This window comes from Leucoraja erinacea, chromosome 2 (genome assembly GCF_028641065.1).
Source record: "Leucoraja erinacea ecotype New England chromosome 2, Leri_hhj_1, whole genome shotgun sequence".
Lineage (NCBI taxonomy): Eukaryota > Metazoa > Chordata > Chondrichthyes > Rajiformes > Rajidae > Leucoraja > Leucoraja erinaceus.
In genome coordinates, this window is record NC_073378.1 from 75,241,386 (window position 1) to 75,269,133 (window position 27,748).

A 27,748-nucleotide genomic window follows, 5' to 3' on the forward strand; every position below is an offset into this window, starting at 1 on the left:
CAAGCACTTGATCAACTAATCTTTATTTTGACGAAGCGCAATTACAGTTCAACTACTGTACCTATCCCACCGCAGGCTCGATCCTCGTATCAGCCTGATCAAGCCCTCTAGGCCTCGCTCAAACAGAGACACTCCAGAAGGTCGCGCAGTTCCAAGCGCTCTCCCAGAAGATCGTCGCTGGACCTCGTGGCAGCGGACTTTTATATGTCCCAGGACCTTGAGGGGCCGAACCACATCGGGGTGGTCTATTAATAATCCAATTACAGATATTGATTAACCCCATACATTACAGACATTTCCCTAACCCAATAATACAGCAGCTTAATACATTGTATTCAAACAGGACTTCTCAAGGAAGCCAACAGAAACATTTACCCTGATCTGCAAGAAACCCAGACAAGGCTCAATACCTCATCCAATCAACACTCGGCAATGTAGAACTCTGCAACATTATTTATAATTATTTACAAGGTGTATGTCTGGTTTGCAGCCATCCAATCCATTCAATGCATTTTGCACCTAATTGACAGGGTCTGCAGATGTTCTTATTCTTTTCTTGCAACTTGTATCTAGGCTCTCGACACAATGTCACCACTCCGCAGCTTGTCCCAGTTCTGCAGAGAGCAATTCCAAATTGACCAAATCTCCCAGCAGCCCTGAAGCTTTTACCCCATTTTAAAGTCCTAGCCTCTCCAATTTGGCCAGGATTAACATTCCCATCTGTGAACCAGCATCTGCAGTTCCTTTTTATTACATTAAACTAAAGGAACTGGGTCTCTTCTCATCCCCATGCAACTGGATCATTGACTTCCTTATCAGCAGACAACGACAAAGTACAAATGAGTATGAATTGACAACAATGTTTCCTCCTCAAAAAGGCAACTAATACCATCCTGTCTATGCGCAAGAAGGAACTGCAGATACTCTTTTAAACCGAAGATAGACACAAAAAACTGGAGTAACTCAGCGGGACAGACAGCATCTCTGGAGAGAAGGAATGGGTGACGTTTAGGGTTGAGACGCTTCTTCAGACTGGTTAGGATAAGGGGAACGAGAGATATAGACGGTTAAGTAGAGAGATAAAGAACAATGAATGAACGATATACACAAAAAGTAACAATGATAAGTAAACAGGCCATTGTAAGCTGTTTGTAGTGTGAAAATAAAAAGCTCGTGCGACTTGGGTGGGGGAGGGATAGAGAGAGAGGGAATGCCGGAGCTACCTAAAGTGGGGGAAATCAATATTCATACCCCTGGGCTGTAATATTCATACCTTGGCTGACACGATTGCCCAGTCTGCGTTTGGTCTCGCCGATGTATAAGAGTCCACATCTTGAACAACGGATACAGTGGATGAGGTTGGAAGAGGTGCAAGTGAACCTCTGCCTAACCTGAAAGGACTGTCGGGGTCCCTGGACAGAGTCGAGGGAGGAGGTATAGCGACAGGTGTTGCATCTTCTGCAGTTGCAAGGGTAGGTACCTGGGGAGGGGATGGTTTGGGTGGGAAGGGACGAGTTAACCAGGGAGTTGCGGAGGGAACGGTTTCTGCAGAAGGCGGAAAGGGCTGAGGATGGGAAAATGTGGCTAGTGGTGGGATCCCGTTGGAGGTGGCGGAAATTTCGGAGGATCATGTGTTGTATGTGACAGCAGATGGGGTGGAAGGTAAGAACTAGGGGGACTCTGTCTCTGTTACGACTAGGGGGAGGGGGATGGGGAGGAAGGGCGGAGCTGCGGGGTACTCAGGGCCTCATCTATGATGGGTGAGGGGAACCCAGGTTGCCTAAAGAATGAGGACATCTCGGATGTTCTAGCATGGAACACCTCATCTTGGGCGCAGATGCGGCGCAGATGAAGGAATTGGGAGTAAGGGTTAGAGTCTTTGCAGGAAGCAGGGTGGGAAGAAGTGAGGTCGAGATAGTTGTAGGAGTCAGTGGGTTTGTAATAGACGTCAGTCAATAGTCTATTGTGGTGGAGACTGTGAGATCAAGAAAGGGGAGGGAGGTGTCGGAGATGGTCCAAGTAAATTTGAGTGCAGGATGAAAATTGGTGGTGACGTAGATGAAGTCCGTGAGTTCTGGATCGGTGCCGGAGGTAGCACTGATGCAGTCATCAATGTAACGGAGATAGAGTTCGGCGATAAGGCCAGTGTACGCCTGGAACAGGGATTGTTCAACGTACCCTACAAAGAGCAGGCATAGCTGGGTCCCATGTTAGTGTCTATAGCTACACCTTGGACTCGGAGGAAGTGGGAGGAATCAAAGGAGAAGCTGGTGAGGGTGAGGACCAGCTCTGCTAGGCGGAGTAGACAGTTAGTAGAAGGAAATTAGATGGTTCTGCGGTCGAGGAAGAAACGGAGGGCCTTAAGGCCTTCGTGGTGGTGGATGGAGGTGTAGAGTGGCTGAATGTCCATAGTAAAGATGAGGGAGTGGGGGCTCGGAAAACGTAAGCCATTAAGGAGCCGAAGGGCATGTGAGGTATCTTGGACATAGGTCGGGAGAGATTGGACCAGGGGGGGATAGGATGGAGTCGAGGTACGTGGAAATCATTTCCGTGGGACAGGAGCAGGCAGAAACAATGGGTCTGCCAGGGCAGTTGTGCTTGTGGATTTTTGGGAGAAGGTAAAACCGGGCCGTGCGGGGCTGGGAAATGATAAGGTTTGAGGCTGTGGAAGGACAGAAGTGATTAAATCAGAAATGGAGTTTGAGATAATGGCCTGGTGCTAATCTGTGGGATCATGGTCCAAGGACAAGTACGAGGAGGAGTCTGAGAGTTGTCGCCTGGCCTCAGAGATCAGCGCGCCCGACTACCACGGCACCTCCCATGTCAACGGATTTGATTATAATGTCAGGGTTGTTGCAGAGTGAGTGGAGGGCTGTACGATCGGGGGGGGGGGGGGGGGGGGGGGGGGGGGGGGGGGGGGGAGGATGGAGTAAGTAAAGGGCCTGTCCCACTTTGGCGATTTATTTGGGCGACTACAGGCGACTGATGCAACATTTTCAACATGTTGAATATTTTTGGACGCCAGTGGTGACAATTGTTCTTGTCGTGGGTTGTCGTAGGTGGACGTAGGTGTTGTCGTGGGCGCTGTCGTCAGTTGTCGCCAGGTGTTGCAGGTGAATTCCATTAAAAGTAGTCCCTGGCAGTCGCCTAAGTGGGACAGGCCCTTAAAGGGAGTGGAAAAGGTTGATGTCACTGGAAATTAGAAATAAAGAGGTCTAGAGAGGGTAGAAGACAGTTCTGGGGAGTCCAAGAGGAGAGGGACTGGTGGAGATGGGGTCATCATTGGGTGGTGAGGACTCCTTCCCATAGAAAAAGGCACGGTGGAGGCGAAGGAAAAAAAACTCTACGTCGTGGTGGACCCGCAACTCGTTGAGGTTGGGGCGGAGGGGAACGAAGGTGAGGCCTCTGTTGAGGACAGACCATTCTGTATCAGAAAGGCGGAGGTCAGGGGGGATTGGGGTCAGTGGAGGTCCGGGGAGTGGACAAAGTCCGAGGCGAGATTTGGTGGGGGTGGGGGGGGGAGAAATGGTGGGTGCTCAGAGAGGGGGGGCGTGAGGACTATTGTATGGGTGGGGTGTGGTCAGGGTAACCTGGTTAAAAGAGGGAGAAGGGGAAGACCCAACACTACTGAAGTTCCCCGTAGGAGGGGGGAGTAGTAGGACCCAGCTGAGTCTGCATTGTGGAGACTGTGGGCCTGGTGCTGAGCCTGGGACTCAGGTGAGGCAATGGCTCCGGCACCGTTGGTGGGCGGTGAAGAGGCAAGGGTCGGTGTAATCGCTGGTGGAGGCCCGTGGGGGGCTGGAGTAGAGATACGGGTCGGTGGCAGCAGCATCGGTGGTCCCGGAGAAACAATGGAGGAGACCGAGAACAGGTGGTGATGAGAGTCGACGACAAAAGCGGTGGCCCCAGATGAGAGCCGGTGGCCGCGGCAGTTTTGGTGGTCTGGGCCTGGGTTTGGTCAGGAAGGCGGTGAAGTTCGGAGAGGCAGTGGAAATTGGTGCTGCTCCTTGTGGTAGCAATCTCAGCCTCACGGTGTTCGGGCAGGCGGCGTGGTCCAGCGGTGGGGACACAGGTCCGCGGGCGGCCGTGTCGAGGAGTGTCAGTGGAGGGACCGGTCTGGACACGGGCAAGCTTGTGATCCTTGGTAGAGACCAGGTAGGCGAGGAAGTGTTTGTTGAGGTTGTGGATCTGGCGTTGAATGAAGTACAGTTGGGGTCCATTGCAGGTGTGTGTGTGAGCGAGGCCCGGAGCTGCGGGAGAGGCACAGCAAGGGCCTGCTGGTGCCAGCGCATTGCAGCCAGTGTAGAATGCGGGGCACGGAAGGAGAACTGTTGCGAAAAGCGTCAAATTGACTGTCGGTACCTGTAATCTGGGTTGGGTCCGAGCTAGGTTGACTGGAACCAGAGCTGCAATCCCAGAGGTAGAAGATGGAGGCGCAGGCAAGCACCAACAAAACACACGTGGTTGTGGTAGCGAGTCTGGGTTAAAACGTGGTCATAGAGCAAGAGGAATCAGAGAGGGAGTAGCGAGAGAGGATGTTGCAGAATTGTCGTCAGAGAGAGGAGGAGAACGTCTTCAAAGTAGACACACCTTGAGGAGATTTTGCAGTGGAACAGACAAAATGAGTAAGAAGGAAATGCAGATGCTGGTTTAAACCGAAGATAGACTCAAAAGGAGTAACTCAGCAGCAGAATCCTGCCTGTGCTCTCATTTCACTCCTACCATCAGGATGAAGGTATAAAATCAGAAAGCTGTGACATCAAGTTCAAGAATTGCTTCTTCCCAATAACTATCAGGCTCTTGAACACTATACAACATTAAGCTATGAACAATGGCTGTCTTGTGTTGCACTAATGACTGGGCTTTTTGCACTACATTGAGACTTGATTTATCAAATTTTTGTTTATTACATATTATCAATGTGTATTTAGTTTACAGTCTTGTAATACTGCTGCAAATAAGAATTTAATTGTTCCATTGTAGTTATGACAATTAAACACTCATGACTCTTGAGAGTCATTTTTAAATAAGTATTTGGTGAACAAATGATTAGAACCTGTGCTCTTTAATTTTGATGATCACGCTAAGCCTATTAAATGTTCTTCAAATAATTAAAGCACGATTAACGGTTGGTAAATTACCAGGCTATTTGTGAAACAAAAGCACAGGTGATAGGAATATTCAAAAATTGAGTCTTCAGAAGAGATTGGGTAAACCTTATTGTCTCTTGATAAACTACTGATTAGTGAGGGTGTCAGGGGAGAAGGCAGGAGAATGGGGTTGAGAGGGAAAGATAGATCAGCCATGATTGAATGGCAGAGTAGACTTGATGGGCCAATTGGCCTTATTCTGCTCCTAGAACTCATGAACTACTGCAAACTATAAAAACACACGCTTGGACCGTGCTCCACTGGTGTGTCAACCTAGATTTTCTACTCAACTAAAGGCCAAGAATCAAGCTACACAGAAACAAAGTAACGTCCATGAATGAGCCTTAGCTAACACCTAATGGTGGTTGTTGCAGAAAGTATCTGAAACAAGCTGCCAGGGGGAGCTGTAGAAGCGGATACAATTACCAGTTTCAAAAGATATTTGGACAGATATATGGATTGGAAGAGTTGAGAAGAATGCGAGCTAAATGCAGGCAAATATGGCGAGCTCAGAATGCCAATTTGGTCAGCATGGACAAGTTGGGCTGAAGGGCTTGTTTTAATGTTGTATAACTAACTCTAGAACAAGATGTGTGGTTTAGAGAGAAAAGCTGTTCTATAATTTAATCAAGCAAATTGTCAAGTGATGCAAGGCAGACACTAAAATTGACCTTCAGTTACGAAGGAGGGAGGAAAATAAATAAATAAGCATTCATTGTTCCTGTTATTGTATGCTAGCCAGCAGCTGGAAGTCATCTGGAGAAACAATAGCCGTGATTGATTAATCTTAAGATAGTGTGGCTCCATTACGAGTTCATTAACATACAAGAAAATAATAAACACATGAATGTACCTCAGCACATATCACAGACCAACTCATACCAGCTATGGACTTAAATTTGTTCAGCATGGACTTGTGGACTGTAATTGTTATATGGTTATATGGTTAAAACGTATGTCCCTTCATCGTAATTGGGTCCAAATTCTAGAACACCCCAATGCAACAACTCTGTGGGAATACCTTCAACGTAGTGGATCAAAAGAAGGCTCAAATAGAAATGCAAAATAAATGCCAGGTTTACCATGAACAGCCACATCCAATGAAAAATACAGAAACTTGGGAGCAGGAAAAGGCCACCAACTTGGATGTGGAGAGGATTTTCCCATTGGTGGGTGAGTCTAGAACTAGCGGTCATAACCTCAGAATTAAAGGACATGCTTTTAGGAAGATGAGGAGGAATTTCTTTAGTCAGAGGGTGGTGATTCTGTGGAATTCTTTGCCACAAAATGTACCAGAGGCCAAGTCAGTAGATATTTTTAAGGCAGAGATAGATAGATTCTTGATTAGTACAGGTGTCATAGATTGTGGGGAGAAGGGGGCTAGGAGGGAGAGATAGATCAGCCATGATTGAATGGCTGAGTAGACTTGATGGGATGAATGGCCTCATTCTACTTCTATTCCTTATTACTTTAATTTATCAAATAGCATTCATGATTTCCATGACTGTAACGGCTTGTGTCTTTAGTAAATAGAACCCTTGACTGTCAACCCGAGTGTTTTTCTAGTTTAGTTTAAAGTATGAGCAGGCAAATTTACACTGCTGCACCAGCAAAAACATGTTTTGGTATGACCGTTGTCATTTCAATGCAGTATTCTTTATCATCATAGATTGTAAACACCTCGTAGCAATGAGAAACCAAATCCTTGCTGCTGCCGATAACATGAGAGCTTAATGCTCAACGTCAAAATGTCTAATCGGAACAGGTGTTTGGCATCCAATGGATTATCTCCCAATGCCTCAAAGACTTTTCACAATTCACATGGCGCAGGTCAGGTATGTAATAAAATAATCTTTGCATGCCTGGATGAGTGCAGTTCCAAAAACACGCAAAACACTCATCACCTTTTGGCATAAAGCAGCTCCCTTAATTGGACCCTCTTCAGCATCATTGACCTTCACACCCTTCAGTGCAGCTGCCAGAATGCAATATCTACTGAATCCACTGCATCAACTCTTTAATCTATTACTCAACATCGTGAGGTCTATCATCTGGAAGAAACAAAGGCAGCAGGTGCAAGGGGATCACCATCACCAACAATTTACCCTTCTTGTTGCACACGGTCCAACTTAGTAAATATTAATATTCTGTCATTATCACCGGATCAAAGTTCTGCAAATCCTTCTATATGCCACTGTTGGAGTATCTTCACCACACTGACTATAGAACATTATGAACGCAACTCAAAACCACCTTCACGATAATAGTTAGACAAATTCAAATTTCTCAGTGTTAAACTCAGTATTACTGTCATGGACTGGTTTTATAACACTTTTTGATCAACACGACAATTTTTTGTTGCAACACAAAAATTGATTTTACCTTTCCATAACTCTGATGCCAGATGTGGAGCCATAGGAGCCACCATAATGCACAAGGCCACTAGAGCCTCTTCATATTCCCTGCTATGGAGTATTACCCGAGGAGGAGCTTGCTGAAAGAAAGGTTAAGAGGAAGAAAAAAATAAAATCTTAATTTACAGCATGAATGGAGCCAATTCCTTCAAGAGCAGAAATCAGAGTTCACTACACAATAAACCGTAATTTTAATGGACTCCTTTATAACAGATTTTGATTCTAGGGGACGGACCTGTCGACACCAACCCAGCTCGCGTGGCTCCCCAGCCCTGGCTTCCAATGCCACGCCCGACTCACTCACCCTACAGTTTGATGTAATGAGGGTTAACTGTACTGCCCTTTCAGCCAGCTCTGTCTGCTACTTAGTAAGATCACAACTCATCTTCCACCTTCCTACCCATTTGCCATATCCTTTGATTACCTTGATGCTTAAAAAACAATTAATTTCAGAAATAAAAAGATTCATTGCCAGGATGTCGACGTAACTCAATGGTAGAATCTACAAAGATTTGGTACAATGGCAGAGCGGAAGAGTTGCTACCTTACAGCGCCAGAGACCCGGGTTCAATCCGGACTGTGGCTACTATCTGTATGGAGTTGTTGTTTGTAAATTGGTCCTTGTGAGTAGGACTAGTGTATATGTGATGGCTGGTTGGCATGGGCATAGTGGCCTGACAGGCCTGTATCTACGCTGTATCTCTAAATTAAAACTAGAATTTACAACACTTTCAATGAAGAATTTTACATTCTCTTGATTCCAAACACCTAAACCATTCATCTGAGATTCTCCACCCCCCACCACCCCCCTCATCCATCCATAACTAAAACTCTGATCTTGTTATCCTCCGGTTTGTGCGGTCTTTCTAGTTGCGCAAATACAGTTCACGTTAGTGCTACGATTTTTCGCCAGTTCACTCACCATTCTCCTATGCTGCGATTGCACCAAGTTTCATTCCGATCGGTTGAGTGTAGTAAAAGTTAGCGAGGTTTAAAAGGTCTTAAAAAACGCGCATGCGCAAATTGATCTCTTCTCCTGCTGTTCAGCGCCGAGCGGATTAGTGGCTTCCCCTATCACATCGTCTTTACTGGACCTGAAGATGGCCGGTGGAGGTTTCCAACCAGACACAATTTTCTGAGGGACCCGAAGCAGCCCAGCCCCAAATAGCCCAGCATCGGAGACCCAGCGTCGGAGACCCGGCCCAGCATCTGAGACCCTGCCCAGCCCATCCCAGCGTGGGAGACCCAGCCCTACATCGGAGACCCAGTCCAGCCCAGAGTCGGAGATGTCGCCGATGTCGCCAAACATAAAGCGGAGACTCTGATCCCGGTGGAGGAGAACTATCAGTGACCAGCGCCCGCTGTGAATCGCCATAGCACTGCCAATTCTAGTCACTACCCCTCTGGCCCCCCTCGTTGGCTCCTCCTCCCCTCCCCCGTAATACCCCCCTCTCGTCCATTGCTCTTCCCTGTCTTTTCTCCGAGCTCACTCCCCCCACAACTCCCCCCGCCCATAACTACCCCCCCCCCCCCCCCCCCCCCACAACCCCCCCCCCGCCGCCCCCCGCCCCTGCCTACACGGCAAATTTCCTGTCCTAATTAGAGCCAATTTTGCTTGTGTCAGCCCAATAACTCCAGAGTTGCCATTAATAACTAGCTTTATAATTCATGTTAATTCAATTATGTGAAGCAATTAATTGTGGGATTTCAACCTTATCCTCAGATTCTGAATTATTAGTTCCTTAACAACACCATAATTCTGCTGAAATATTAATCAATCTGCCCTGGTGCTAAAAACAGGGAATAGGATCATTTTCTTTGATTGTTAGGACAATTTCTGCACAGTAGGTGATGATTTTTCTAAGCTAATAATCCAATCAATCTCATTCTTTCACTCTTGGAGAGCCCTGCTAATTACTGCACTCCAGAAACAATTTCCTTTCTCTAGTCCTGATCAACTCTTCTTTGCTATTCTTGTAGACAGCAAGTTCTTAATCATAACCACTCACTTTTCTGCATCCTCCAATGGACTTTCACATCCAACTAAAGCAACTAGTACTGAATACTATTTCATTTGTGGCTAAATCAGTCTTTTATAAAGAATCTTTTTCTTTTGTATGCAATGCCATTATGTAGGCTATAATCCCAAACGCTTTATTATTTGCTCTCTCATCATTTTCAAAGATAAACATCGCAGGACCTGACTTCATATTACTTTCTTGTTCAGTTCCTGCAATTACACTCTTTGTTCACGTTGTCTTTTCTGGGGTCTTGTCTTTTGGATAATCGGGAGAATATTGTAATGTCAGAACCCACCCATTGCTGCTACTGATGAAGCAAAACCTTTGTACACGTGGCAATAAACTAAACTGCTCTGATACGTTGGGTTGCAGGGTAAATACAGTTCCCAGAGACTATTTTCACTTCACCGCCCCAACTATGCATATTACACCTGACACTGGTCCTATTGCCATCTTGTCCCTTGATCTTTTAGTGCCATTATTTGCAACACTTCATTCCAAAGATGGCCTCGATGCCCATACATTCTTCTCTAACTCTCCTTCTGTCATCTGTTTTATACTTAACCAAACACAATCCACCACCCTTCATCAACTCGTGTCATAATTTATTGCAAGGATGGAAGTGACTTGAGAGGCTGTTTGCTCCCTCTCTCAAAGTCTGCCGTCTTTATTGAAAGATTCAACTTTGTTTTTAAAAAGATGAAGATGTAGCGAGCAATATAGAGAGCCACGCATTGTGAATTAATGTAATCTTTATTGGCAAAATACAGAGAACAGCACACATGCGACTGGGGAGGGTACTCCCAGAGTTCTAAATATATATCAGGGCATACCCATAAACCATGACGACTCCTTCCTGCAAACAGTCACATGACCTTAAATACTGGTTCTGTTCTGTTGATCTGTTGTTTTGCACAATCCGCAGGCATTGCCACTTTCATTTCACTGCACATCTTGTATGTGTATGTGACAAATAAAGTTGACTTGACTTGAGTCCTAATGCCCAGGGTTCGCTCATTAAGTGGCCTAACCACAGGACCCCCCCCCACCAGAACCAGAGGCACGAAAACAAAACGGCAGACGAACGAGACGCTGCCTCCTCACATTCACCAACAGGGATTGAGTCCGGAGAAAATCGACACCTAACAACGGCTGGGAGTCATCGGTAACCGTAATGGTCCTGGTAAAATTACCGGGGCCAAAGATGCGTGGGACCGTACGAACCCTATACGTCCGGATGGAGCTACCATTTACTGCGGTCAGAGAGAGCCCCCGCTTGCCGGAACGAGTGTCGACCCCCAAGGTGCAAAATGCTAACCTCCGCACCTGTGTCAACGAGGAACTGTCGTCCCGAATGTCGGTCCCAAGCGCAGAGGCGGTGTTTCTGGCCGACTGCCGCAGCGACTACTGCCGGCCGGCCCCAGGCGTTTCCAGAATACAAGTAGGGCGGGCTGCACTGATGGGCCACGGGACCCCAGCACTGATGATAGTAACACCACTTCCCATTACCGGGGTCCCCTGGGACCGGCGGTGCAGTCGTGCTCCCGGTGGACGCAGGGCCTGGTCGCTGGGGTCTCCACCGCACCTCCGACACCCGATTGGTCGAAACGCCACCCTGCTGCTTAGACTGCCACAGGTCGTCCGCATGCTCCACAAGCTGCAGGGGGTCAGCAAAATCTTCACCCACGAGGAGCAGGTGGATGTCGCCGGCATCTGCTCTAGAAAGGCGCTGCGCGGTCACGACGGCCGAGCCCAAAGGTACGCAGGAGAAGCGCTTTGAGGCCCTCGTATTTGTCCTCATCCGGCAGTGCGCATAGGTAATTGACCAGGCGACCGGCCGTCTCCTGATCCAGTGCGCCGATCACATAATAATACTGGGTGTTATCAGCCGTGATGCGTCGGATGTGGAACTGGGCCTCGGCCTGCTGAAACCACACTTGAGGCTGTGATGTCCAGAACACGGGCAGCTTAAGAGAGACGGCATTCTGCTGGCATTATTCAAATCCAAAATAACCGTTGTGGATCGTCGGGGTCACCAATATAGCGAGCAATATAGCAAGCCAAGCATTGTGAATCAAAGTCATCTTTATTGGTAAAATGCAGAGAACAGCACAGACGCGACTGGCGAGGGTACTCCATAGTTCTGAATATATACCATGGCACACCCCTAAACCTCTTGACGATTCCTTCCCGCCAAACACAGTCACATGACCCTGCAGTCCTAGTGCCGAGGGTTCACTCAGTAAAAGCCTAACAACCAGGTGACGCCACAAAGAAATCATTTAGATCACAGAAAGAAATTACTTATCTGAATTTTCTCTAGCATTGTTCAGTCTGGAGACTACATTTCATTTGGAGACTACATTTCATTGGATTTTAAATGACTTTTCCCAAGCTGCAGTGGTGGTAAGTAATTGGTTCCAAAGTTAAAATTCAGCTGGTGTTTGCTGAAAACTGAAGTAACATTAAAAGACTGGCTGTTGTGATTAAGAAAGAACTGCAGATGCTGGAAAATCGAAGGTAGACAAAAATGCTGGAGAAACTAAGCGGGTGAGGCAGCATCTATGGAGCGAAGGAAATAGGCGCCATTTCGGGTCGAGACCCTACTTTGCTAAATCCAGTCTCTTTCTCACGCACAAGTTTATCTATTATTCCTTTAGTGTAATAAATTATTTGTACTGATTTAGACATAAAAATTACATCTGAGGTGTAGTGGGAATATTTATTTTCTTTCTCACAATGTAGCCTGTGTTTTTAATTAAACAATGATTTTCCTCCTCAGTTCAGCACTTCAAATTTGTCCTCTTGTATTCCAAAATCATTGGAAGAAGAGCTATTGAGCTGAAAGTGCTTGAAGCAAAAATGACTGAGCAGTGCAGATGGATCGAGGAGATTCAATGTGTTGCTAATTTTCAAACCGCACAATTTTGTATGGGTTGAAGCAAAAATATTCTCAATTTTAGGAAATGGATAATCTTTAAAAATATATAATGAAGGCAAGGCACAAAAAAATACAATGGTTTGATCAAAAAATATGAATGTATTTTTAACTTCAACCATGAAGGGATACTGGATATTTGAAATTCTTAATACAAAGCAAGAAATGGCAACAGACATTTTTGCGAGAAGCATTTTGATATTGTGGTCGGCTTTGACAATCTCAAAAGAATCTATTTATTGTAATGCAAAGTCCATTTAGGTACCACCCTGTGATAATTTAGAACAAAAGTTATCACCACAATGAAATAGGTTCTTCAGGTTGAGTTTTCAATGAAACAAATGTCCAAGGATTGAATTTAATAGGTACCTGAAAATTCAAAGGGGCACAGCACACTGGAAATCAAAGGCTACAGTTTTTATAGGGTCGGGAACATTTTGCCAAGTACAACACAAAAAATAATTGTTCTGTTAAATTGCAGAAATGTGTTCTCTTAGGGCCATAAAGTTTAACTCGTCTAATATAATTCATGTTTAAGAAGGAACCGCAGATGCTGGAAAATCGAAGGTAGACAAAAATGCTGATGAAACTCAACGGGTGCAGCAGCGTCTATGGAGCGAATGAAATAGGCAACGTTTCAGGTCGAAACATCTATGGAGCGAAGGAAATTGGCAACGTTTCAGGTCGAAACGTTGCCTATTTCCTTTGCTCCATAGATGCTGCTGCACCCGCTGAGTTTTTCCAGCATTTTTGTCTAATATAATTCATGAGTAAGTTCTGACCGAGGTCAATTCAATGGGGCAAGGAGGTCTGATGGATCTTACTTATCCAAGCGAAGAAAGAGGAAATGTATATTGGATTTGCGCTCAGTATAGGTAGAAAGTGAAAGACACAGTTGAAAATAGTTTTAAGATGGTTTGAGAGGAAGTGGCCAAGCAGAAGGAGCTTTGCAGTGTAAGGTGGAATAGTTTAACTTTGTGTCTTTAAAACCATGACCATCAGTGAAAAAGTGGAGAACCAAGGAGAAGCTAAATACAGAAATACAAAACAGACAGCACAGCACAACCATGGGAGATCGTATCAGTGAGACAGGACATAATCATGGGCGGGAGTGACGATCATTCAACTTGTCAACTTGTCAACTTGTTGGAGGTTATGGGGTACAGAGAGGAAAACAGTGAACACAAAATGTTGTCTGCAGTTTGAGCTATTCAAAATGAGTTAAATACAAAACAACACACTGCAATGTCCATCTTTGTACTTTCTCACAAAGAATGCTTCCTGTCTAAAAATAAATTATGTTTTCCCCCAGCAAGATCATGAAAACAACCCGTAGGAAATGGGACTTTGGAAAAATAATGAGGTTTGGCCTTAGGGAATGGGACTTGCATAAACGAGGATCTCTTCAAATAGAAACCAACTGAAAAAACTTGGAGAAACATATCAAAGGAGATTAGATCTAACAGCATCCACTGCAAAATGCCAATAGACATCATTAATGGCAACAGTCAGCTGTTCATTACCTACAGCTTTAATACTGCATCAAGGCCAGAAACCCAGTGCCTTGGAAATTTGTGAGAGGTTTCTTTAATTATTGTTGAAAAATCTAGTCATTATTCCTCAGACAGAAGCTAGTCCCAAATGACTACATGGCAGCAAATCAAAATTGCCTTTACAGATTTGTTTATTCAACTGCTGTGGTATTGATTGGGAAAGTAAACAAGGGTGCAGAAGATGCCAACATCGTTCTCATTACTTAGAACAGTAATTGTGTTGCAGCTTATTGCTAAGGCAACCACTTGAGCAATTTCCTTTTAAAGTGGCCCCTGAAAGCTGATAACTTTCAGCTCTATTGTGCATTACTCATAATGGAGAGCAAAACCTCAAAGGATATGGGGGAGATTTAAAGAATGAACCGGGGAAACATAGAGCAGGGGTTGGCAACCTCGTTCTGCATAGGGGTCAGGGCACATGTCTGTGAGCGGATGGCAGGCCATATGTATCACGTGTACACATTTTCCTGCCCCAGATGGCAGGCATCAAATCACGTGTTCACAGAAGGTACACAAAAATGCAGGAGAAATTCAGCGGGTGTGACAGCCTCATGCAATCCTTGCATGTCTCACCCGCTGAGTTTCTCCCGCATTTTTGTCTACTTTCGATGTTTCCAACATCTGCAGTTCTTTCTTAAACGTGTTCACAAAAGGTACGCAGCCGTGCCGGTCGCTTTGCGCAGGATGTGATGCAGCCAGAGCTCGGCGCCCAGTCGCTGCTGCTCGGGGCACTCGGCGGGCCGGATGATTACGGGGGAAAAAATCCACCTGCGGGCCGGATGATTTCAGTTTACGGGCCGCATTCAGCCCGGGGGCCGTAGGTTGCCGACCCCTGACATAGAGGAAAGAAAACAAAAGGCGTGCATAAACAACAGTGCAAGTTTCCTCCTAAAGTTGTTAAACTCACCCCTGAGAAAACTTCACTGAGTAATTAATTAACCCAAGATTAATTCCATCTGTTAATTTACAATTGGGTCAAATATAGCCACCACATGTGGCAAATACACCTGTAGGCAATTGCCTGAAAGGAGAACAAAGATAAACAGCATCAAACGGACTTTAGAAAAACAAAAGAGCAGAGGTCATAGAAACATAGAAAATAGGTGCAGGAGTAGGCCATTCGGCCCTTCGAGCCTGCACCGCCATTCAATATGATCATGGCTGATCATCCAACTCAGTATCCTGTACCTGCCTTCTCTCCATACCCCATAGGTCCAAACCGAAAGATCAATCAAAATGACAATAATTGAAATTGCAACTCAAGATTTTAAAAAACTGCAGAATGCAAGCTTTCTTTTATAATTCCAAAGCAGAAACACCAAAAAATAAATGAGAAGTTATTATAAAAGTCGATTTAAAAATGGATAGAATTTGCTCATTCAATAACAGATGTTCAGTCTTATATATTGAAGAAACTTGCTGTAAACAGAAAAGAAACTTACCAATGACAACTAATATTCTGCACATAACCGAGTTTAAATCAACTCAAATATTGTGCAGTTATGAAAAAGATATTTCACTTCTGAAATACATCAAATAAATCTTAATTTCTCCATTCCAGCCCATTCTTTCCTTTTAGACTTAAGTTTCGAGAGATCATAAGATCATATGAGATAGGAGCAGAATTAGGCCATTCAGCCCATCAAGTCATTCAATCATTGCTGACCTATCTCTACCTCCTATCCCCATTTTACTGCGCTCAACTCATAACCTCTGACACCGGTACTAATCAAGAATCTATCTATCTCTGCCTTAAAAATATCCACTGACTTTGCCTCCACAGCCATCTGTGGCAAAGAATTCCACAAATTCACCACCCTCTGACGAAAGAAATTCCTTCTCATCCAAAAAGAACTGCCTTTAATTGTGAGACTATGACCTCTAGTCCTAGATTTTCTCACTGGTGGAAACATCCTCCCCACATCCACTCGATCCTAGCCTTTCACTATGTGGGGGGACCTCACATCCAAATGTGAGGTCCCCCCACATTGGGATGGGTTTGATTTAAGGTGGGTGAAGGGAGAAACGGTGAAGAAGAGCATGACTTATAGAAGCTTAATTCTCAATCATTCTCATCACTTCACTAACACTGAACTCTGGACCTACGACTCTTTTCTGCATTTTCCTGTCCATTCATTTCAGAGATGCTGCCTTACCTGCTGAGTTACTCCAGCAGTCTGTGTTTTACTCAAGATTCCAGCATTCGCAGTTCCTTGCATCAGCATTTTCCTTTTGCTATCCTCTCCTCATTCCCATTGCTACCTCCAGTTCCTTTAGTTTGAGCTATCTACATAATGGGAATGATATCAGCATGTATTGGTTCCACCCAAAGATTATCAGGAAGACTCTTATCTAAACATGTATAACCTCTGCACCCTCTTTTTACTTACTTTACTTATCTTTACCCTCCATCGACTAACTTCAATCACACTCGGCTGGGACCAAACGCAAGACAGATGGTGAGTATGGTTGGGAATGTGGGGAGAGTGAAATGGGTTTTGTGTAAATGGATGCTAAACACGAAGTGTGGATTCGATGTATCAAAGAGCCTCTGTATGGCATGAATCTATCTCCCTCCCCCATCTCTATTCTTACTGGTCTGAAAGGTTTCTATTTTCTTTCAAAATTAAACTTGCTGGGCTCCTTAAAATTAATTCTGATTAAGTGCATTTTTGTATCTGCTACTGGTCACCTTCTTAACAACCTAGCAAAAGTTAGATGATTGAAAACAGTTCTTGCGTCACGTTCTCTTATAACGCTGCTGCAAGATCTATCACCTCCTGTTCCTCCATGTGGGAAGTTCCTGGCTCCCATTTGGCAAACAAAACATTGTTTACAGATCTGCACTGACAAAAGTACAAAGGTCATAACGCCATTCACTTCTGAAGTGCAAGTTATTTGACAACTATAAAAAGTGTTAAGAAATAAATTCATAAAAATGTAATTTAAATTCAGCACTAAATATTCTAGTTCTTAATGATATGAATATGCAAAGCTGCCCGACAGATGTTCTGTGCTTTCCCTGGCTGACTGAGATACTTGAAGCCCGTTGTACTCAGTAACTTCCTGTTTCTTAATGCTTAGAGATTTGTGGAACTGCACTTACTGATAAAGTGTTTGTAAGACCCATTAGCCGAGATATTGCAGCGTTCAGCAGGAAATCCTTGGTCAAGTAGCTGGTTACCTAAACACATTTAAGCAAGGGAAATAAGATTAAAAACAATTGTTGCAATACTTGGCTAGCCAAGTGAAAATTGCAGTCGGCAATCCTCTGATCGAGAAACAAAGGCACACATTTGGTGCAGTTTTACCTTGGTAACGAGATTTAAAATAATAGCGCTTGGTGTCAGCTGTGGCACACTTGGCAGCAGTCCCGGAGCTCCCGCAACGCGACTTCTCCAGCCGGTGTCACGGGGTTGGAACAACCCGGACCGGGACAGTACATCACCCGGCACGGCTTCATGGCCGTGGGACTCACCATCGCCCGTGGGGGTTCCAACCTTGGACTTTCAGACCGGGAGCGGGGCCGTAAATCGCCCCGCGCGGCCTAAAATGGGACATCATTTTTGGCATCGGGAGATATGGTAGAACAGGGGAGAGAAAATGCCTTCCATCACCTTCACTGTGATGGATGTTTGTGTGAATTTAAAATGTCCGAGGTCGTTTGTATCAGGAAAAACTATCGTTTGAGTTGTTGCCAATGATAATAAATTTGTATTGTATTGTATTGTATTGTATTGTATTGTTGGAATAAGAAAACGGATTTCTTAAATACCCTTCCAGAGAACAAAGACTGCACTGCTGGAATGACATTTTTTGTGAGGACTTGCCACATGTAAATGTCCAAGAAAGTCTTACTGCGTTTGTGAGGACTTGCCACATGTAAATTGTCTACTGCATTTTCTAAATTACAGTGGAATTCTCCAATTCCAAAGTTATTAATCGATTGTGAAACTCACAAGATCAAACTGTGGTTATGAAAGATTTTTTCGAAATGCAATTAAAAAGAGAATTGCATGTCGGAATGTGGAGCTTAGTTCACAAATATAACACAAACAAAACTTGAGCAGTTAATCGTTGCTCACAAGAACACAGATATTACAACTTCAGCTTGCTTAAGATTTTGGATGCTATTAACTTCTGTTTTGCATAATTCAGAGCAAGCTTCACCACTGACAAACAACTATTTATCCATAAATAGACACAAAATGCTGGAGTAACTCAGCGGGACAGGCGGCATCTCTGGAGAGAAGGAAAGGGTGACGTTTTGGGTTGAGTATGAAGAAGGGTTTCGACCCGAAACGTCATCTCTCCAGAGATGCTGCCTTTCCGCTGAGTTACTCCAGCATTTTGTGTCTGTCTTTGGATTAAACCAGCATCTGCAATTCCTTCCTACACTAACTAATTATCCATAAACTCTTAGCTAAAGGATCAAGGATCACAAATGATCAATGATTACCCCAATTTTTCCTCACTGTGTGATTTTTTTTCTATTACAAATCTCAAATGGTGGAGTACAGAAGCAAGTAAATAAATGATGGGTCTTTGTCCCACTGTATTTGCTTGGTAAAGAATAGTTCAAGACAGAATGAAAGCAGCCAACACACAAGTATCCCACACAGCTCCAATTTGTGCCTCATCACTGGGAATACACTGACAAGACCGAACTGATCGGCCCTAACCATAAGGAATAGCAGGAGAAGGACATTGTGTATTCATCTCAGTAAGCCAGTGGCTGATCCATTGCCTCCACATGATTTCCAAACATACATCAATCTCAACTCTGAAAAGTCAACAACTGAACATCCGCAGATGTGGTGGTGAGAAAATCCAAAGATTCATGGCACTGTCATTGAAAAGTTAAGATCGATTTCTTGCTAAGAGTGATTACACTCAAATAGAGAGAGATTTTACATGGAATTTCAACACTTATTTACCTAACAATTTACAGGCTTTTCAGCACAGAAAAATAATTGATCACCAATTGAAGGAGATGTCCCTTAACCATTCTGTTTCACACAAACCATATGAATTGCTATCTCACCCAGCAAAACACACGTACTTACTTGAGAAATGGCGTAGTTTTTGCTCTGCCACATCCTTTTGGCTTCTGATGTCTCCTTTTCATTAAGTAGGTCCGGATAGGGCAGTGCACCAGCGTTCCGAGCATCAATCAACTTTGTAACCAGGGCCCAGAGCCGCACTTGCCACCTCAGGACACCAGGAATGGCATCCGCTGAGGATACAAAGAGACAAACCAATAAGCAGCCTGCAGCATCTAGCACTCTCAGGGTCTGCTCACCATCCCTTTGCTGGATGCCATGCTGAGCCACAAAGTAGTTTTTAATTACTACTCTGGGAACTCATTACTGATGGAATAAGCTTTTAGCAAATTATCAGACTGAACGAGCCAGGTCCTGACAATCTCTTGAGTGCAGAAAGTTTTTTTCATCAGTCACCAATGACTCTCACTCTTCACATTCACATATTTGCATCTCCTCAAGTAACATCATCTGCAACTAATAAAACCTTTATCATCCCCTATCAGCCTCCAATGTGTTGTTTTATCTTGTGCCAAGTCAGAGATATTCAGTCTGAAGAAGGGTCTCAACCCGAAACATCACCCATTCCTACTCTGCAGAGATGCTGCCTGTCCCCCGTTCAGTTACTCCAGCATTTTGTGTCTACCTCAGAGATATTTGCCCTTTCACCTTCCCCCTTCTCTGCAACTTAAAACAATGTTTGATATTTAATTTTGCTCAATTGTGATAAAAGGTCAGCAATCTGAAATGCAAAATAGTTTTGTTCTTCAGAGATGGTCTGATCTGCTGAGCATTTCCTGGTTTATTTCAGACTTCCTAGAATTGGCAGTTTTTGTTTTTTTTTTGTCGATTTTGTGAGTCCGTGACTACTCTCATTATCCTCTCAAATCTAACCAAATCTACATATTTAATTCCCAACAATTTGCGGGATGGGAGAGTCACCAGCAAAAGCTGCTCATCCCTAAATGTTCTCAAGGTCGTGGTGTTGCATCTTCTTGAACTTTTTCCCTACTCTTGAACTCTTGCAGTCTGTGAAGATACAAATACATTCTTGTGATGAACTAATAAATTGTGACAACTGGCAATTGATTTCCTACTGATGTTGGTGTGTGATTTGGAGGACAACTTGCAATGTGTTCCCAGTCAACTGTTTGGTGTTCCTTTAGGTGGCAGAGATCACTGATTTGGAGGAGATCCTGTTAAAGTAGCCTTGATCTGAGGCAGCACAATGGCACAGTGGTAGAGTCCCTACTTTACAGCGCCAGAGACCCCGGTTCGATCCTGTCTACGGGTGCTGTCTGTATGGAGTTTGTACCTTCTCCCAGTGATCTGCGTGGGTTTTCTCTCCCACTCCACAGACCTACAGGTTTGCAGGCTAATTGGCTTGGTAAAATTGTAAATTGTCTGTAGTATGTGTAGGATAATGTTAGTGCACTGGGATCGTGGTCAGCACAGACTCAGTGGGCCAAAGGTCCGCGCTGTGTCTCTAAACTAATCTAATGCATTTTGCAGACAATACACACTATGGCCAAAGTAGTATGGTGGAGAGAGTGAGTGACATTTAAAGTGAGGGGATGTTCTGTGCTGGAAGATCTCAAGCATATAAAGAGTAATAAGTCGCTTGAGTTAAGTCACTTACTTTTAATGTCCCATAGAATGTCTTGCTCAGGAGGGGCAGCGTACAGAATGTACAGGCGCACGGTATCAATTCCATACTGCTGGACTACTATTGCTGGATCAACGCCATTATATTTGGATTTGCTCATCTTTTCCCAGGTGATCTGGAGTTTCTCAGAGGTCTGAGCATGGACTGGATCAGGGCCTTGAAAGAAAAATGAAAACAGTTAAATGTTAATTTTCCAAGCTCACTTTGTAATGTGCAAAAATGTGAAGGGTTTGGTTTAATTCATCGTCAAAGCCATCATATTGATTAGTAGGACTGGATGTTACAATCCCTAAGGTTTTTCACTACAATAGACATTTGGTATTCTTGGGGATGACCACTAGGTGATTTTGCTACCAATCAGACACATCTTCAGTTGAATTAACCATGAACAGAATGGCTTGTTTGGCCTTTTCAGAAGAATGGTCTGAGTCAACCATATTGCTGTGGTTTGGAATTACATGAAGGCCTAACAAGTAAAGGTGATGGATTTCCTTCATTAAAGAACATCTGTGAAACTATTTGATTTCTAAGATCATCCAATTAATACATGGTCACTGCAACTGACACTAATTTTTCAATTTAGGAAGATACATGTAATTAACAATATTTGACTTTGCCAAGTGCTGTGATGAGATTTTAGTTTCCGTCCCTTGCCCAGTTACATTACCACAATGTTTCATTCCACCTTTTCATGATGAAACAGAACTGGGTTGATGAATTACCATGGAACCAAATACTGTAGGTACACACATCTTAAGTAATACTGCTCAAACACACTTGAAAAATAGATAGTTTTTCAGGAAAAGTCAATTCAATTGGTTATATCATTATTCTTCAAGCCGACATAATGTATAGGTCATTCTCCCCTCTAAGCTTGCTTCTCAACAGCAGCAGACTAATGATGAGAACATTTATTTGTAAACACTTATTTATACTGGTTGTGAAATTGAACAGATCACAGCGGGGATAGCAATAAATAGAGCTGCTGGATACATCTGTCTGGAGGATGAAAACAGCTTTGGTAAAACAGGGGATCAGTCAAAGTCTCCATAGCTGTTCTTTCACTACGCGGAATCTGTAGCATAATCAAATCCAGTTGCCTTTGCTCCTTTGGCATTTAAACACTATCAATTCTATCAAAGTCTGTCAATTTTAGCAAAGTTGGGGGCAACCAATGGAGAGTGAAATATCATTTACAACAAAAATGTGTTAATTATTTAAAACAAATGCTTTTTGCCGTAGTCCAAACTGTTCAATACGAGCCTTGCACAACTGTATATTCAAATGCTCCTGATTGAGTAGCATCGTCATTTCAAGTTTTCGTCCTTATTTTTAAATTTCTCCATTATAGTGTCTTTTTTTCTTGTCTAATATTCACCTCCATCCCTGCAACTTTCCAATATTTCTTTTTTTTTCTAATTCTGGCCTCTTTAAGCAACCCTGAACTTAATTGTTTCTCCATTGACAGCCATGCCTTCAGCTGCCAAGATCCCAAGCTCAGGAATTTCTTGTTAAAGCCTCTCTGTCTAATTACATCTCCTTCCTCCTTTAGGATGCTTTTTAAAACCTACCATTAATCTAATATTTTTACACATCTTATGACGTTATATGGTATGGCATCAAATTCTGTGTTTGATAAACTTGAGAAGTTCCTTAGGATCTTTTTTCCTTCATGGTTTGTATTATATAAATCAAAGCAGTTGTCAAAATAACCTTAAACCATTCAGGCAATAGAAAATGATATGTCAGCGAGGAGCCAGTAATTTAATCTTATCCGTAATTTTAATTTTCTTTTAATTTGAATCTAATCAGTAATTTTCCTTATCCACCTTTTGGTACGTTCCAACTTGCTACCTACCACTGAAACTTATTTCTTCGTTTTTCAGATACCGGCCATTCGATGGCAATCGATATGTCTTCCCCTTCATAAGTCCATGAACAAGGAGTTTATGGAAAGGTTCCCTACAGACAGATCAGAGAATAGGAAAGCTCAGATTATGCAAAAGGAATCAAACAACCGGAGAGTGACAGATGTATTTACTGAAACTCCGCGGCAAGTACGAACACAGACCAAAAAACAAAACAATTACCCCCACTATGAAAAGTTGGTATTGGAATTGATTTTGTGTGAAGGAGATCAGTGCCAAAATAAATTAAATTTGAATAAGTTTGAACTGCACTTCTTTCAGCTAAAATCACCAGCAATGCATCCTTTCAGGTCTGCCCCTTTAGTTCCCCCTCCATTTCTCTGCATCTTAGACATTGTTTCATAGAAACAGTTTCCAATAAAAGATAGAAATTCTGTTGCAGGAGTACAGGTGCTGCCATTCGGCCCTTCGAGTAATTGCACCGCCATTTTTATATGATCACATTGTGGACTGATCATCCAACTCCATCGTATCGCCGTACCTGCCTTTCTCCATACCCCCTGATCCCCGTTAGCCACAAGGGCCACATCTAACTCCCTCTTAAATATAGCCAATGAACTGGCCTCAACTACCTAAGCTGGGTGGCAGAGAGGAGGATGCTAGGGATTCACCACTCTCTGTGTGAAAAAAGTTTGGCAGATTCTAAATGCATCTCATTTTTGGCAAAAAGGAAAGCAGACCCCCTTATCCTTAGGAAAAGCTGTGACCCCTTGTCCTGGACTTCATGGTACAACAGTCATTGAAAGTAATCATTCCTGCATCTAGCCTGTCTTTCAAGCCCCTTAAGAATTTTGTAAGGGATTTCTATAAGATCCCCTCTCAATCTTCTAAATTCTAGAGAGTATAAACCAAGTCTATCCAGTCTTTCTTCACATGAAAGTCCTGACATCCCAGGAATCAGTCTGGTGAACCGTCTCTGCACTCCCTCTAGGGCAATAATGTCCTTCCTCAGATTTGGAGACCAAAACTGTACGCAATACTCCAGGTGTGGTCTCACCAAGACCCTGTACAACTGCAGTAGAACCTCCCTGCTCCTATACTCAAATCCTTTTGCAATGAAAGTTAACATACCATTCGCTTTCTTCACTGCCTGCTGCACCTGCATGCCTACTTTCAATGACTGGTGTACCATGACACCCAGGTCTCGCTGCATCTCCTCCTTTCCCAATCGGCCACCACTGATTTTTCCCAGTTCCAATAAAAGATCCTCATTCTGAAACATTAACTCTGTTTCTCTCTCCACAGGTGCTACCTACACCGCTGAGTAATTCCAACATCCATGTTATTTGCAGACTCTTATACATTGTCAAGACCAAACACAGACTGGGCCATCGTTTTGCGGAACACCTTCGCTCAGCCCGCGTCAGAGGGTGAACCAACCTGATCTCCCGTTTGCTGGACACTTTAATTCTCCTTCCCATTCCTACACAGACTAATTTCTATGTTTCTGTCCTCAGTCTCCTCCATTATCAGAGTGAGGCTAAACGCAAATTGGAGGAATAGCATCTCATATTTCGCTTGGGCAGCTTACAGCCCAGTGGTATGAATTGTGATTTCTCTCACATCAGGTAGCCCCGGCATTCCCCCTCTCACTATCCCTCCCCCACCCAAGTCGCACAAGCTTCTCATTTTCACCCTACAAATGGCTTGTTTCCCTTATCATCTTTACTTTTTTGCAAATCTTTCATTCATTGTTCTTTATCTTCTATCTCTCATTTCCCTTATCGCTAACCAGTCTGAAGAATGGTCTCGACCTGAAACGTCACCCATTCCTTCTATCCATAGATGCTGCCTGTCCCACTGAGTTACTCCAGCTTTGTGTCTTTCCATGTTATTTTTCTTTCTTTCGCTTTGGCTTTCCACTTTTTAACTAATTCATTTATCAGTCTTGGCAGTGGCCAGAGATAGAATGGACAATTCCTTCGAGCATGGAAGGAAAACAAGGAGTCACTGGTTTGAGGCATTCTTTGGTCCTCAACACTTTTATACACTGCTCTAAAAAATGGTCTAAGTTTGTTATGTGGCTAAAGCAGAGAACAGCAGAAAAAGTAACCAAGCTTTTATTTTTAAATAACCTTCATCGTCATCAAATGGTCCAGTTTAAAAAAAAACATAATTTGTTTAAGTTAGAACTTCCTGTAAAGTTAAACTCCAACCAGATGAGCTGAGACATCAGAGTGCAACCTGTAGAGGTAGTGTACCTGGGTTTCCCCGTTCCATTTATTCAACAAAGTACCATGTAAAAGGCTGGTGCAGAAGTTTACAATTCATGGCACTGGGTGAAGTGTGCAAACATGAATTGAAAATCAAAGGAAACTGCAAACGCTAAAATCTTATCTCAAAACACTTTTGCCTGGGAGGGTTAGTGTGTTTGATAATCAGCACGGTCTCGGAGAGCCTGTTTCCATGCCGTGCTATCCTCTGGTTCTATGGCTCTTGAGAGCAGATTGAGCCTTATTTCATCTGAAAAAAGGTACTTCCTGCAGTGCAGCAGTCATTCATAAGTGACCATTAGTGCTAGCCAAGTGCTAGCCAAGAATATTATGCTAAATTTGTAGTCAATTGGAGCCCTCTTCCATCAGATAATCATCCTGCTGTTTATAGTGCCTCGTCAACAGGTGTTCAATTCATCCTGTGCTAATTTTAAAAGTTTATATTAGCCAAGGTCATGGCTGTTGAAAAAGGCACGCCCAAGATTTGTTTTGTCAGAAAATGAAAGGTCACTGCCAAATCATATCCAGAAGGACATCCATCTTCCCACTGGAAGGAACTTGTGGACATACAGCTCAACTTCCCTGCCTAGGGGACAAATGCCTGCTACTGCTACTACTAGAGAATTTAGTCCAAGCATACCACACTGACTCACACAATAACAAATTATCCTCTTGACACATCATGGTAGCTTAAAAAGAACACAGGCTCAATTCCAATGGCCTAGTGTGACACATGGGTTATTAAAATACTATAAAACCACTGGGGAAAGAAAACAATTACAGAGGCAAACATTTTTGGTGCTTGCATCTTTTCAGTAGAGATGGACTTGCCTGTATTTGACCATGTTTTGATCATTGCAGAAGTGACTTATGAATCTTGCATAGTATAGATGCATGACAGCGTGCTCTTTCCCTCCAATGTACAGATCTACAGGCATCCAGAAGTCCGCTAATAAGGTGTCAAAGGGCCTTGAAAGCAAGTAGTTAAAGACAGTTATATTCATAATAAAGTAATAATCAGATATGTGTTATTAAATTCTCATCCCGTTGCTTGGCAACCAAATATCCCAGAAAATTTGAGGTTGGGCAAGAAGTTGGGTCTGAAGAAGAGTTTCGACCCGAAATGTTGCCCATTTCCTTCACTCCATAGATGCTGCCTTACCCGCTGAGTTTCTCCAGCATTTTTGTCTACCTTTGATTTTCCAGCATCTGCAGTTCCTACTTAAACACTTCATAACAAAGGCATTGTTTTCCAAGTATACCTGCATTCATACGGCATATTCATTCCTTGGTTAAGCCAAACATCTTTTATTTACATTGCCCAGCCTCAAATTTTCCGGGATAATTGGTTCCCAAGCAACGAGATGAGAATTTAATAACACATATCTGATTATTACTGCTGTTGTTGTCTTTAGCGGGACATCCATTATATGTATTGTAATTGAATACATTTTACTGCATTGCCATTATACTTAAAAGAGATTTCAGGGAGGAAATTCATCTGCACCTAATATGACTTTAAGTATATCCACTTTGAAACCCAACAACACACAAGTGCCTAACCCATTCCCTAACCAAACACACAAGAATAAACGCCTCACCATTCCTCATTCAGAGCTCAGTAAATTATAGCGCTTCCTTTCAAGATAAAGACTCAAATGTAACCGAGAAACTAAAATGGACTTTCCTTTAACAGTTGGCACATCATTGGTTATCATTCAAGGAGGAGACCCCCCACATTTCTATCTTTCCCAACAATGTAAAGAGTTACTCTCTTATCCATCCTATCAGTTCTTTCTGATGCCTTGAAACTTTGATCAAACCACTTTGATCTTCCTCTACACCATCCCCCATCTACGCAGTCAACATAAAGGAACACTCACACCATTGTTTATTTGTTCTTCTCTCATCTTACAAAATATTTAAAAGCCTGAAAGCACGCACCGCCAGATTCAAGACAACTTTCCCCCCCACTGTTATCAGATTCTTGAATGAACCTCTAATATACTAAGGATGTATTCCCAACCAATCCACCCAAGTGTGGCTCATGCACTTTTTCTGTAGGTGTAACACTATATTCTCTTTTTGCACTACTTTACTCACGTATGGTGTACTATGATTTGCCTGAATAACGCAAAACAAAGTGCATGTGACGGTAATAAATAAATATCTAAATTTTAGGATATGTGTACTTTGTGTAATCTTTCTTCTTGCGATAGCCTTTGAAGTTGAGAATCATTTCAGTAAAACCGCCACAGACACTCCAATGAAAATATGCCCTCACTATGGTCTAACTTGACAATTGTAAGAAAAGAATAATATTGAATTATTTGATTCATACTGAAAAAATGCCCAATATGAATACTTTAAAGAGTGTCAGAAACAGGCTACTTTACTACTTTACAGGGACCACATCACCCCGATCCTGGCCTCTCTCCACTGGCTCCCTGTGCGGTTCCATATACACTTCAAGATCCTCCTCTATGTCTACAAAGCCCTCAATGGGCTTGCCCCCTCCTACATTAAAAGTCTTCTCACCCACCACTCCACCTCCAGGTCCCTCAGATCGGCCGACTTGGGCCTGCTGAATATCCCGTGGTCTAGGCATAAGCTTAGGGGGCGACCGCGCCTTTGCGGTTGCAGCTCCTAGAATGTGGAACAGCATCCCCCTCCCCATCAGAACTGCCCCCTCCATCGACTCCTTTAAGTCAAGACTAAAATCTTATCTATGCTCCCAAGCCTTTCCTGACGTCCACTGAGCGAGGGCTATATGTATATATGTATGTAGTTTGTTTGTTTATGCTATTCTTATAACAAATGTAA

At 43.4% G+C, this 27,748-nt stretch overlaps 1 protein-coding gene across 4 annotated transcripts in view; it reads right to left on the reverse strand.

The window, feature by feature from the left end:
• lars2 (leucyl-tRNA synthetase 2, mitochondrial) overlaps positions 1-27,748 on the reverse strand; it is an 86,618-nt gene that overhangs the window by 14,667 nt on the left and 44,203 nt on the right. For 3 of the 4 annotated variants that reach the window (XM_055658747.1, XM_055658756.1, XM_055658765.1), the window contains exons 14-19: positions 25,757-25,894; positions 22,643-22,746; positions 20,758-20,940; positions 19,143-19,312; positions 17,183-17,260; positions 7,533-7,644 (exon numbers count right to left, since the gene is read on the reverse strand). In XM_055658747.1, coding sequence (XP_055514722.1) covers positions 7,533-7,644; positions 17,183-17,260; positions 19,143-19,312; positions 20,758-20,940; positions 22,643-22,746; positions 25,757-25,894 — 785 coding nt within the window. The remainder of the gene's footprint in view (positions 1-7,532; positions 7,645-17,182; positions 17,261-19,142; positions 19,313-20,757; positions 20,941-22,642; positions 22,747-25,756; positions 25,895-27,748) is intronic. The other variant, XM_055658774.1, reaches the window with a different exon arrangement.